The sequence below is a fragment of the Engystomops pustulosus genome, chromosome 4, assembly GCF_040894005.1.
Source record: "Engystomops pustulosus chromosome 4, aEngPut4.maternal, whole genome shotgun sequence".
NCBI classification, from domain to species: domain Eukaryota; kingdom Metazoa; phylum Chordata; class Amphibia; order Anura; family Leptodactylidae; genus Engystomops; species Engystomops pustulosus.
In genome coordinates this window covers 218,614,689-218,629,377 of record NC_092414.1, presented here as the reverse complement: position 1 = coordinate 218,629,377, position 14,689 = coordinate 218,614,689, and the positions used below count along the sequence as shown (strand labels likewise).

General features: G+C 44.6%; 1 protein-coding gene across 4 annotated transcripts in view; it reads right to left on the bottom strand.

The window, feature by feature from the left end:
• LOC140128358 (NACHT, LRR and PYD domains-containing protein 12-like) overlaps positions 1-14,689 on the bottom strand; it is a 118,429-nt gene that overhangs the window by 95,635 nt on the left and 8,105 nt on the right. For 3 of the 4 annotated variants that reach the window (XM_072149996.1, XM_072149998.1, XM_072149999.1), the window contains exons 3-5: positions 6,244-6,453; positions 5,223-5,276; positions 1,219-1,382 (exon numbers count right to left, since the gene is read on the bottom strand). In XM_072149996.1, the coding sequence (XP_072006097.1) occupies positions 1,219-1,382; positions 5,223-5,247 (189 nt within the window). In that variant the 5' untranslated portion in view covers positions 5,248-5,276; positions 6,244-6,453. Of the gene's footprint in view, positions 1-1,218; positions 1,383-5,222; positions 5,277-6,186; positions 6,454-14,689 lie in introns of those variants that run through there. The other variant, XM_072149997.1, reaches the window with a different exon arrangement.

Here is a 14,689-nt window from a genome sequence, read left to right as displayed (position 1 = left end):
CTACTCCTATCCTGTATATATGTGCACAGCACAGTACTACTCCTCCTATCCTGTATATATGGGCACAGCACAGTACTACTACTCCTATCCTGTATATATGGGCACAGCACAGTACTACTACTCCTATCCTGTATATATGGGCATAGGACAGTACTACTACTCCTATCCTGTATATATGGGCATAGGACAGTACTACTACTCCTATCCTGTATATATGGGCATAGGACAGTACTACTACTCCTATCCTGTATATATGGGCATAGGACAGTACTACTACTCCTATCCTGTATATATGGGCATAGGACAGTACTACTACTCCTATCCTGTATATATGGGCATAGGACAGTACTATTATTCCTATCCTGTATATATAGGACAGTACTACTACTCCTATCCTGTATATATGGGCATAGGACAGTACTACTACTCCTATCCTGTATATATAGGCACAGCACAGTACTACTACTCCTATCCTGTATATATGGGCATAGGACAGTACTACTACTCCTATCCTGTATATATGGGCATAGGACAGTACTACTACTCCTATCCTGTATATATAGGCACAGTACTACTACTCAAAAACCTGACAAAAGGGTCCCCCATCCTACTTATGTGTGAATGAAAATGTAAAATGTGTTCTGCTCCTTATCCAGGTCCTATGATGAGTAGGGGGCTCTTAATCTTCTCTCAAAATTGCTTAGTAACCCGTAGATTTGCACTATGTCTACTATGTGTCCTGTAGGACATCTACCACCAGGATGAAGGATTGTAAATTAAGCACGCCATCTGTCAGGATCCGCTCTTCTTTTAGCTTCTTATGCCCTTTTTTTTTACGAAATATGCAAATGAGCCTCAGGGGTTCCTGTCTCCATAGATGTTAATGGAGCCTGGAGCCCCTCAGGCTTATTTGCATACATTTTAGCATAAAAACCAGGTCATAAGAAGCTAAAAGAAGAGCAGATGCTGCCAGAGGGGGAGCACACCAGCATGTCAGTGTGCTGGGTGTACAATCCTTCATCCTGGTGGTAGTTTTCCTTTGAAATGGAGGACGGTTTTCCCTCACTAAATTATTATTTTCTTGTCCATATTTTACTATTTTACATAAAGAAGATTTGGCGCTCAGCGTCTTGGAGACAGCAGGACAGTAACGTGGGGTAGTCTTCTCCTATAGCACTCGGGGCTCCTATGGAGCACCTGCCGCTTGGATCCGCTCACCTCCAGCCCGAGGATGTTTCGGGACTTCAGTTGACTTATAAGTGATCGAGATCTTCCATCATCCAGAATGTAGAGCAGGTCATCATGGAAATATTTGTACGTCTTCCTCAGGACTTGGGGATCAAACTGGGAAAGCTTGTGGTGGAACTGGCGGGTCTCATCATCTACGGAAGGAAGAAGACACAAGAATGACACAGTAATGGGGGACATTATCCCGCCTTCACTTTCCTCCATACTAGAGAAGGCGCACGATGAGGATCCTCAGATGTGAGTCCGATGTTCCTACATCCAGGGAAATCTAAGAGTTTCTTTTCAATGGGATTTTTCACACTTCAGTTTTTTTCAGTTTAGAACCTGTTGTTGTACTGAAAAAAAAAACTGAAGTGTGAAAAAGCCCATTGATAAGAATGGGTCAGTAAGGAGAAAAGCAATGTGTATGTTTCCATAAGCCAGAATGATGTGATAAACGCCAATGTGTAACCACCCTAAGATTGAAGAATTTACCACGCTTAAATTTCTGCACATCAAATGAGATTAAAGCCTCACACATCAGCCCATGGGCCCTGTGGTGGTAACTGGTGTGAAAGTGGATAAAAAATAAGACCAAATAAGATTATGGGCAGCACGGTGGCTCAGTGGGTAGCACTACAGCCTTGCAGCATGGTCTCTAAGTGTTTAGCACTACAGTCTTGAAGCACGGTGGCTCAGTGGTTAGCACTACAGCCTTGCAGCATGGTCACTAAGTATGTAGCACTACAGCCTTGAAGCATGGTGACTCAGTGGTTAGCACTACAGCCTTGCAGCATGGTCACTCAGTGTTTACCACTACAGCCTTGAAGCATGGTGACTCAGTGGTTAGCACTACAGCCTTGCAGCATGGTTACTAAGTGTTTAGCACTACAGCCTTGAAGCATGGTGACTCAGTGGTTAGCACTACAGCCTTGCAGCATGGTCACTAAGTGTTTAGCACTACAGCCTTGAAGCATGGTGACTCAGTGGGCAGCACTACAGCCTTGCAGCATGGTCTCTAAGTGTTTAGCACTACAGCCTTGGAGCATGGTGACTCAGTGGTTAGCACTACAGCCTTGCAGCATGGTCACTAAGTGTTTAGCACTACAGCCTTGAAGCATGGTGACTCAGTGGTTAGCACTACAGCCTTGCAGCATGGTTACTAAGTGTTTAGCACTACAGCCTTGAAGCATGGTGACTCAGTGGTTAGCACTATAGCCTTGCAGCGCTGGGGTCCTGGTTCAAATCCCATCCAGGTCAACATCTACAAAGAGGTTTCCTCCCATACTCCAAAACATACTAGTAGGATGATTAGATTGTGAGCCCCCATGCGGACAGAGACGGATCTGGCAAGCACAGTGCAGCGCTGCGTAATCTGTGTGCGCCATATAAATAAAGGAATTATTATTATAAAACACTGCATTTCAAAAAAAGAGCTACACACTCTAAATGATGAACCTTAAAGGTACTTAAGACTATGCAGTGATGTAATGATGCCAACGTAGTCCACCCAGCATCACTGTGCATGTAGGTATGGCTTTATTAAATAACTGGGCAGGTGCTAAGATCACCAGGGGATGGGTCCGAAGTGCCATAGCCACAGACAGAAATATACCAGGGGGATTTGGGGCACTAAGCCAAACGTTCATGAGGACCTGTAGTTGGTTTAATGTCCCAAGAGTCAGCATACGTTGTAGTCAGGATAGCCTGTGTTCTGGCTATTGACTGCAATGTCACCTTCATGATAAATCTTGTCAAAAACACAAGCTACAAACTTTCTGCCAAGATGATTAGCCAAACTTTAAGGGGTTTACCCACAAAGCAACATAGACCCGATCCACAGAACTTATTGTGTTCTTTACTATCCACAGGAAAGGGCCGAACTTGCTGATTGGTGGGGGTCTCAGTGACAAGACCCACACAGATCACGAGAATGAGGGGTCCAATGGGGTCCCAGGTACCTCTGACCCCTTGTGGCTCCCTGAGATTAATGGAGCAGACAGCTGCGCATGACCATACCTGGGACCCCACATCCGACCCTTATTCTAGTGATCTGTGGGGGTCACCACTGAGACCCCCACCAATCAGCAAGTTAGGCCCTATCATCTGGATAGGGCCTAACTTGTTTCATTGGAAGACCCCTTTAAGTTTGGCTAATCATCTTGGCAAAAATATGTGACTTGTATATAGGGGCACATTCACTAAGGGTCCCCGGGCCGCATTTTCGTCGGGTTTCCCGACTTTTTCCATTTTGCACTGCGTTTAACTGGGGCTTTTTTGTGCACGCGATCGGATTTTGGCGCAATCGCGCCGACTTTCATGTGACGCAAATCGGGGGCATGACCAATGGACAACCCGACGAATTCGGAATGCGCGCTGTATTTAACATTCAAATTGTGTCGCAAGACACGCACTTACAAGTAGGAAGAGGAAGGTGATCTCCGGGAGACCAGAGCAGGGAAGCGACACATGCAGGATCTCGGGCGCACGAGCTATGTGAATCGCGCCGGACTTCATCTTCGTTGGACAGTCCGGATCGGGGATCGCGACAGGACCGGGTAAGTAAATGTGCCCCATAGTGTTTTTGACAAGATTTATCATGAAGGTGACATCTCAGCCAGAACATAGACATTACTAACAAGAAGGGGACCAATAGTTTATGACCTCCCTGTTATATCAGGAGAAGGAAGAACAGATCTATTACATGGCTCACAGATTGGGTATGAATTACCAAATTTCATCCAAAGCAATGCAGAAAATATTCTGCTTTACTCCGAGGGAATAAGAATAATGGACCAAAGTGAGCACCTCTGCCGGTAGTGTGAGGGATCATGGGTCAGGGGAAAGCTGCTTATGGAAGCAGCCAAAGGAGGCGCCGCTACATTATTTGCTTATCTCCAGTAGAGGTAACTTAAAGAAACCCTGTAGCTGAGCTTCACTCTCTGGATAGATTTGGGAGTTATGGAAACGTGATTTTTAATTAAAGGGGTTTGTCCAGTCATGGAAAGATAGGGCCTATCCTCAAGGTCACAAGTTTGGTGGGGGTCTCAGTGATGGGACACCAAGGATCATGAAAACAGAGGTCGGTGGTACCCCTGTTGCACTCAAGATGACCAGAGCAGCCAGCCGCGTAGGTGTACGCACCATAGAGATAATGGGGCTCATTTACTTACCCGGTCCTGCTGCGATCCAGCGGCGAGTTCTCCGACGAGGATTCGGGTCTTCCAGCGATTTGTGCGTCCAACTTCCTGCAGGTGTCACTACTGCACCGAGGTCCGCCGGAGTTCACCATCTTCTTCCCGGTGCATGTAAGTGCTTGATTTTACGACACACTTTGTTTTTTAAATTCCGCGGTTTTCCCCAATGCGTCGGGTTGTTTGACGGCCATGCCCCCCGATTTCTGTCATGTGAAAGCCGACGCCAAAACGGAAAAAGGCGGGAAACCCGACGAAAGTGTGGCTGCGGAGCCCTTTGTAAATGAGCCCCAATAGGTACACCCTGCGCATGTGTGATTGGTGATCGTGAGTGCAACAGGGGTACAACCGACCCCCATTTTCATGATCTGTGGGGTCCCATCACTGAGACCGCAACCTATCATCAAGTTAGACCCGACCCTGTGGACAGAGGATAACTTCTTATCATCGGACAGCCACTTTAGCTTTGATTCACTTGAAGTTATCGGAACAGTGTAAAACTTCCAACCTCCTCAGAAATATGGAAGTAGAAATATTCCTAATTCCCCCATAAACAGATAAATTAGGAATTTCTCTTTATTCCATTCTAATGGATCCTTATGTGCTGATGGTGAGAGTAAAAGGGAAGCGGAAAACCATAAATAGATACTATAAGAGCACAGTATGGCGGTAATATCCCGCTCTCCGCACCCTCTGTGTACATGGAGGGATACACAAAATACACAACAATCACATCACTGTAATAATAATAATAATAATAATAATAATAATAATAATAATGTAATTGTGGAGTATTCTCACCATCACTGGATATTATACAACTCATTTCTGATCCTTGGCAGATAAAAAAATGTCCTGCAAGATGAAAAACCTTCATTAGAAAAAACAGTAATATCTCTAAGCCCTTAAAGGGGCTGTCCAGCCACATGTCACATCACAGGATAGGGGAGAACTTTCTGATCAGTCCCGAGGTAGGTCCACCCCTGATCACCAGAATCGGAGCCCGTTGAGCGAAGCAGTTGGTGGTACACGTGTCTGCCGCTCTATTCATGTCTATGGCGCGGAGAGAGATAACGCAGAAACGTACTCAGTCCCACTCAAAATGAATGGAGCAGCAGATGTAAAACCAGGGCCGGATTAAGGGTGGTGGGGGCCCCTGGGCGCAAACTGGTGAGGGCTTTTCTAACAATGTTTTTGGAGGTATATAGCCTGCCAGCCCCCTGTAGTATGTAGCCTGCCAGACCCCTGTAGTATATAGCCTACCAGACCCCTTTAGTATATAGCCTGCCATACCCCTGTAGTATATAGCCTGCCAGACCCCTGAAGTATACAGCCACCAGCCCCCTGTAAACTTTAGCCGACAGTCCCCTGTAGAAAATGGCGATCTCGGCGATCTCTACCTGCGGAGGCAGCTTTGTCTCACTGACACAGCTGTCATCCTAGACCCCTATGTGTGTTGCGGGTGGCCACGGGCCGCTGCGCATTGCACACAGAGACAGTCAGCGACTCAGCTGAGCTGAGTTGCTGACTGTTGGAAACTGGTGGGGGCCCCTTAAAAAGTGAAAGTGGTGGGGGCCCCGGGGCTCGAGCCCCATGAGCCCCCCCTTTAATCCGGCCCTGTGTAAAACTGTCCCAACACTAGGACCCATTAGCAAGTTATCCCTTATCCTGGGGATGGCAGGAAACTTGACGTTGTACTTGATGTGGTAGGACAACCTCTTTAAGCCACAGAAACCCACCCACTGCTCCCCAAACCTGCACCCACATCACCCCAGGACTGAGCTGGTTATGAATCTGACTTGCAGACTGGAGAAAGTCTTACAATGGTTCATGTATAATGGAGGTTGTGTGGCTCCTCTGTAATCCTCCTCGTACAGTTATTGTCAGACGCGAGCGCGGCTTCTGTTATCCGTGTGTCGGATGCTGATGGTAAATCCGATGTAGTGGGAGACTTTCTACTTGGTTTAGTTTACACCATAAAGTTGTGCCAGAAAATTTTGTGCATTTGTATAAGTGCCGCAGCGACTTCATCCTGCAAAAGCAAATCAAATTGTCAGAGACAACAGCGTTTTGTTGTAACGGTCACAAAAATGTCTAAAAACTGTAAAAACCCATCACAAATGTAGCACAAGGTATTATAGACAGTGTGTACAAATTATGGCATAAAAAGTTTGATAAATCTGCCCGTTCAGATAGTGAGGGGATTTATAACAACTGGAAGATGCTAAACTCTGCAATTACTAAGCGGTTCCGACACAGCACATGCGCCAGAATTGAGATCTGTGCTAGGTCCGATGTTTCAGTGACGTAACTCTTTCAAGCTTAGAATACTAGAAAACTGGCGTACAAGGAGTGCGATGTCTGGTTATCACTTACTGTACAGGTATGTAGCAGTGTGTATCAGATGTAACAGAGTGTAACCTCATCATAGACCTACCTGGAAGGTTCTCACCCCGTGATACACAGGGAAGTGGAGCTTCCTCTAAAAAAACACAGGGCCTGAATTCTCATAGGTGGAGGCAGAGAAGTGACTTACCTTACTACATGTAGACAGTCACAGCTTATCTCCTCCTCCCTGTACAATGACCTCTATATAGATAACACTGACCCATCATTACATCACTACTGACAATAGATGATGTCACAGCTTATCTCCTCCCCCTCCCTGTACAATGACCTCTATATAGATAACACTGACCCATTATTACATCACTACTGACAATAGATGATGTCACAGCTTATCTCCTCCTCCCTGTACAATGACCTCTATATAGATAACACTGACCCATCATTATATCACTACTGACAATAGATGATGTCACAGCTTATTTCCTACCCCTCCCTGTACAATGATCTCTATATAGATAACACTGACCCATCATTACATCACTACTGACAATAGATGATTCCACAGCTTATCTCCTCCCCCTCCCTGTACAATGACCTCTATATAGATAACACTGACCCATCATTACATCACTACTGACAATAGATGATGTCACAGCTTATCTCCTCCCCCTCCCTGTACAATGTCCTCTATATAGATAACACTGACCCATCATTACATCACTACTGACAATAGATGATGTCACAGCTTATCTCCTCCCCTCCCTGTACAATGACCTCTATATAGATAACACTGACCCATCATTACATCACTACTGACAATAGATGATGTCACAGCTTATCTCCTTCCCCTCCCTGTACAATGTCCTCTATATAGATAACATTGACCCATCATTACATCACTACTGACAATAGATGATGTCACAGCTTATCTCCTTCCCCTCCCTGTACAATGACCTCTATATAGATAACACTGACCCATCATTACATCACTACTGACAATAGATGATGTCACAGCTTATCTCCTCCCCCTCCCTGTACAATGACCTCTATATAGATAACACTGACCAATCATTACATCACTACTGACAATAGATGATGTCACAGCTTATCTCCTCCCCCTCCCTGTACAATGACCTCTATATAGATAACACTGACCCATCATTACATCACTACTGACAATAGATGATGTCACAGCTTATCTCCTCCTCCTCCCTGCACAATGACCTCTATATAGATAACACTGACCCATCATTACATCACTACTGACAATAGATGATGTCACAGCTTATCTCCTCCCCCTCCCTGTACAATGACCTCTATATAGATAACACTGACCCATCATTACATCACTACTGACAATAGATGATGTCACAGCTTATCTCCTCCCCCTCCCCTCCCTGTACAATGACCTCTATATAGATAACACTGACCCATCATTACATCACTACTGACAATAGATGATGTCACAGCTTATCTCCTCCCCCTCCCTGTACAATGACCTCTATATAGATAACACTGACCCATCATTACATCACTACTGACAATAGATAATGTCACAGCTTATCTCCTCCCCCTCCCTGTACAATGACCTCTATATAGATAACACCGACCCATCATTACATCAATACTGACAATAGATGATGTCACAGCTTATCTCCTCCCCCTCCCTGTACAATGACCTCTATATAGATAACACTGACCCATCATTACATCACTACTGACAATAGATGATGTCACAGCTTATCTCCTCCCCCTCCCGGTACAATGACCTCTATATAGATAACACTGACCCATCATTACATCACTACTGACAATAGATGATGTCACAGCTTATCTCCTCCCCCTCCCTGTACAATGACCTCTATATAGATAACATTGACCCATCATTACATCACTACTGACAATAGATGATGTCGCAGCTTATCTCCTCCCCCTCCCTGTACAATGACCTCTATATAGATAACACTGACCCATCATTACATCACTACTGACAAGAGATGATGTCACAGCTTATCTCCTACCCTCCCTGTACAATGACCTCTATATAGATAACACTGACCCATCATTACATCAATACTGACAATAGATGATGTCACAGCTTATCTCCTCCCCCTCCCTGTACAATGACCTCTATATAGATAATACTGACCCATCATTACATCACTACTGACAATAGATGATGTCACAGCTTATCTCCTCCCCCTCCCTGTACAATGACCTCTATATAGATAACACTGACCCATCATTACATCACTACTGACAATAGATGATGTCACAGCTTATCTCCTCCCCCTCCCTGTACAATGACCTCTATATAGATAACACTGACCCATTATTACATCACTACTGACAATAGATGATGTCACAGCTTATCTCCTCCTCCTTCCTGTACAATGACCTCTATATAGATAACACTGACCCATCATTACATCACTACTGACAATAGATGATGTCAGAGCTTATCTCCTCCCCCTCCCTGTACAATGACCTCTATATAGATAACACTGACACATCATTACATCACTACTGACAATAGATGATGTCACAGCTTATCTCCTCCCCCTCCCTGTACAATGACCTCTATATAGATAACACTGACCCATCATTACATCACTACTGACAATATATGATGTTACAGCTTATCCCCTCCCCCTCCCCGTACAATGACCTCTATATAGATAACAATGACCCATCATTACATCACTACTGACAATAGATGATGTCACAGCTTATCTCCTCCTCCTCCCTGTACAATGGCCTCTATATAGATAACACTGACCAATCATTACATCACTACTGACAATAGATGATGTCTCAGCATATCCCCTCCCCCTCCCTGTACAATGACCTCTATATAGATAACACTGACCCATCATTACATCACTACTGACAATAGATGATGTCACAGCTTATCTCCTCCCCCTCCCTGTACAATGGCCCCTATATAGATAACACTGACCAATCATTACATCACTACTGACAATAGATGATGTCACAGCTTATCCCCTCCCCCTCCCTGTACAATGACCTCTATATAGATAACACTGACCCATCATTACATCACTACTGACAATAGATGATGTCAGAGCTTATCTCCTCCCCCTCCCTGTACAATGACCTCTATATAGATAACACTGACACATCATTACATCAGTACTGACAATAGATGATGTAACAGCTTATCTCCTCCCCCTCCCTGTACAATGACCTCTATATAGATAACACTGACCCATCATTACATCACTACTGACAATATATGATGTCACAGCTTATCCCCTCCCCCTCCCCGTACAATGACCTCTATATAGATAACAATGACCCATCATTACATCACTACTGACAATAGATGATGTCACAGCTTATCTCCTCCTCCTCCCTGTACAATGGCCTCTATATAGATAACACTGACCAATCATTACATCACTACTGACAATAGATGATGTCTCAGCGTATCCCCTCCCCCTCCCTGTACAATGACCTCTATAAAGATAACACTGACCCATCATTACATCACTACTGACAATAGATGATGTCACAGCTTATCTTCTCCCCCTCCCTGTACAATGGCCTCTATATAGATAACACTGACCAATCATTACATCACTACTGACAATAGATGATGTCACAGCTTATCTCCTCCCCCTCCTGTACAATGACCTCTATATAGATAACACTGACCCATCATTACATCACTACTGACAATAGATGATGTCACAGCTTATCTCCTCCCCCTCCCTGTACAATGACCTCTATATAGATAACACTGACCCATCATTACATCACTACTGACAATAGATGATGTCACAGCTTATCCCCTCCCCCTCCCTGTACAATGACCTCTATATAGATAACACTGACCCATCATTACATCACTACTGACAATAGATGATGTCACAGCTTATCTCCTCCCCCTCCCTGTACAATGGCCTCTATATAGATAACACTGACCAATCATTACATCACTACTGACAATAGATGATGTCACAGCTTATCTCCTCCCCTCCCTGTACAATGACCTCTATATAGATAACACTGACCCATCATTACATCACTACTGACAATAAGGATGTCACAGCTTATCTCCTCCCCCTCCCTGTACAATGACCTCTATATAGATAACACTGACCCATCATTACATCACTACTGACAATAGATGATGTCACAGCTTATCCCCTCCCCCTCCCTGTACAATGACCTCTATATAGATAACACTGACCCATCATTACATCACTACTGACAATAGATGATGTCACAGCTTATCTCCTCCCCCTCCCTGTACAATGGCCTCTATATAGATAACACTGACCAATCATTACATCACTACTGACAATAGATGATGTCACAGCTTATCTCCTCCTCCTCCCTGTACAATGACCTCTATATTGATAACACTGACCCATCATTACATCACTACTGACAATAGATGATGTCACAGTTTATCTCCTCCCCATCCCTGTACAATGACCTCTATATAGATAACACTGACCCATCATTACATCACTACTGACAATAGATGATGTCACAGCTTATCTCCTCCCCCTCCCTGTACAATGTCCTCTATATAGATAACACTGACCCATCATTACATCACTACTGAGAATAGATGATGTCACAGCTTATCTCCTCCCCTCCCTGTACAATGACCTCTATATAGATAACACTGACCCATCATTACATCACTACTGACAATAGATGATGTCACAGCTTATCCCCCCCCCCTCCCTGTACAATGGCCTCTATTCATATAACACTGACCAATCATTACATCACTACTGACAATAGATGATGTCACAGCTTATCTCCTCCCCCCTCCTGTACAATGACCTCTATATAGATAACACTGACCCATCATTACATCACTACTGACAATAGATGATGTCACAGCTTATCCCCTCCCCTCCCTGTACAATGACCTCTATATAGATAACACTGACCCATCATTACATCACTACTGACAATAGATGATGTCACAGCTTATCTCCTCCCCCCTCCTGTACAATGACCTTTATATAGAAAACACTGACCCATCATTACATCACTACTGACAATAGATGATGTCACAGCTTATCTCCTCCCCCTCCCTGTACAATGACCTCTATATAGATAACACTGACCCATCATTACATCACTACTGACAATAGATGATGTCACAGCTTATCTCCTCCCCCTTCCTGTACAATGACCTCTATATAGATAACACTGACCCATCATTACATCACTACTGACAATAGATGATGTCACAGCTTATCTCCTCCCCCTTCCTGTACAATGACCTCTATATAGGTAACACTGACCCATCATTACATCACTACTGACAATAGATGATGTCACAGCTTATCTCCTCCCCCTCCCTGTACAATGACCTCTATATAGATAACACTGACCCATCATTACATCACTACTGACAATAGATGATGTCACAGCTTATCTCCTCCCCCTTCCTGTACAATGACCTCTATATAGATAACACTGACCCATCATTACATCACTACTGACAATAGATGATGTCACAGCTTATCTCCTCCCCCTCCCTGTACAATGACCTCTATATAGATAACACTGACCCATCATTACATCACTACTGACAATATATGATGTCACAGCTTATCTCCTCCCCCTCCCTGTACAATGTCCTCTATATAGATAACACTGACCCATCATTACATCACTACTGACAATAGATGATGTCACAGCTTATCTCCTCCTCCTCCCTGTACAATGACCTCTATATAGATAACACTGACCCATCATTACATCACTGCTGACATTAGATGATGTCACAGCTTATCTCCTCCCCCTCCCTGTACAATGACCTCTATATAGATAACACTGACCCATCATTACATCACTGCTGACATTAGATGATGTCACAGCTTGTCCGCACGTAGAGGCCACACAACTGCAGTATAGAAATCATGCTTTCCTGATGCTCTATACCAGTGATTTTCAACCTGTGTGCCGTGGCACACTAGTGTGCCGCGACACATGCTCGGGTGTGCCGCGGGGAAAGTTCCCCAAACTATGGTGACCCCTGTGTTTTGTTTCCCGGCAATGCGCAGCGATACGGAGTCACGGCGCATCATCCTGAGAGCGGAGAGACTCTTGCATTTGCCCGCCAATAATGCTGACTATATGAGCTTTGCCTGAGTATATGAACTGATGGCAGAATACTCAGCATATGAGCTGGTACTTTTAGTACTCCAGCAGTATACTGCATATAACAATGAGAAATGTAAAATGAGAAATACTATAGTCATGAGTCATATGCTTAGTATACGAGCTGGCACTTGTACTCTGGCCTCATGGCTGTAGTACTTCTCATTGTACCCCTTTATGAGCCAGTATATGAGCCACAGAATAATCAGCACCATATACTAAAAACAGGGAGAAACTGAGAACTGTTGAGGAAGAGCTTCGTGTGCGTCTTTCCACCATTGCTGCCAGGATATCCCTTTTGTGTTTATCGAAGCAGGCCCAGGTTTCACGCTGAGTAAAATAAATTTACAATCTCTTTTATTAACTATAAGTATAATATGACTGCTTTAGTGTCATTTTGTGCTATTTTGGTTGGTGGTGTGCCCCAGGATTTTCTAAGCATAAAAAGTGTGCCGCGGCTCAAAAAAGGTTGAAAATCACTGCTCTATACAACTGCTCATTACTTACAATTACCTCTTACAGCCCCCAAGGTACCCCTGACTGTATAAGGAGGGTGCCCCAAGAAGGAGGGCAGTGTGCTAGGATGTAAGGGGTAACTGCTTGGAGGGAATGGAATGGTGCATTTTATATTCAGAGGGCAGTGCGGTGGTGTAGTTCCCAGGGTGCATCTGGTATGTACCTCTGCTTGCTTCTCATACTTGTTATAAGACCTTGTTTCTGGTTTCCTCTTCCCTTTGGATTCTTCACCTTTTCCTGTCCTGCCGTCCCTCCCCTTTGTTAATTTTCAGTTTTTTGGTACTTATTTTGTCTCTTGTATCAGTCGTTCTATTGAAGTCACAGCTGGTGGAAAGATCGACTTAAAACTACTTCACTTAAGGCTGACTAGTCCCCCTGGAGTCCGGACGGGCACAGCGCCCCCGATGGTGGCTGAATATAAAACATCATTACCTGCATTACTTCTGTATACAGTTTATTTACTATCTTTGATACAATGATTGACATTACACAAGCTGTGACCGTTTTACACCCAACTTCAGGCGTCGTTAGTTATTTATTCCTAAGTCCATTTATGGGTCCTGAGCTGATTAAGTTCTTCTGGGCATCAGTAACTACCAGGCAGCGCTGCACAAGAGCTTACTATTCATTCAGCAACAACCTGCCTGGTAAGTGTCTCCAGCAATGTAAGTAGAGCTCCCCCCACCCGCTCCCTTATCTTATCTGGACTTTGCCCTCACTGGAGGGTGGGGGTGGAGGTCTCTTAGTGCTGCCTGTATGTGACATTACAGCAATGCAGGGGGAGACATATAATAAGTGCTGCTACCTACCATGGTGCCGTTTTCCTCGCTATTGTGCAGGGTGCACCAGATGATCCAGTACTGGGCAAAGTCTTCAGTTATCTGGCGCCCCCCTGCGCTGCTCGGGAGGGGGCACCTTCATCTTTTAATACACAATTGTGTCGAGCCGCAGTAATAAATGTGTCTCTAACCCCGGCTGAGCAGTAACAGCCCCTGTAGGGGATATTTTCCTAAGTTGTTGGACACAGAGCAGCCGCAACACGAAACTGGCGCAGAGAATGGGCAGACTGGTTCGAGCTGATAGAAAGGCAACAGTGACTCAAATCGCCACCCGTTACACCCAAGGTAGGCAGAAGAGCATCTCTGAACGCACAGTACGTCCAACTTTGAGGCAGATGGGCTACAGCAGCAGAAGACCACACCGGGTGCCACTCCTTTCAGCTAAGAACAGGAAACTGAGGCTACAAT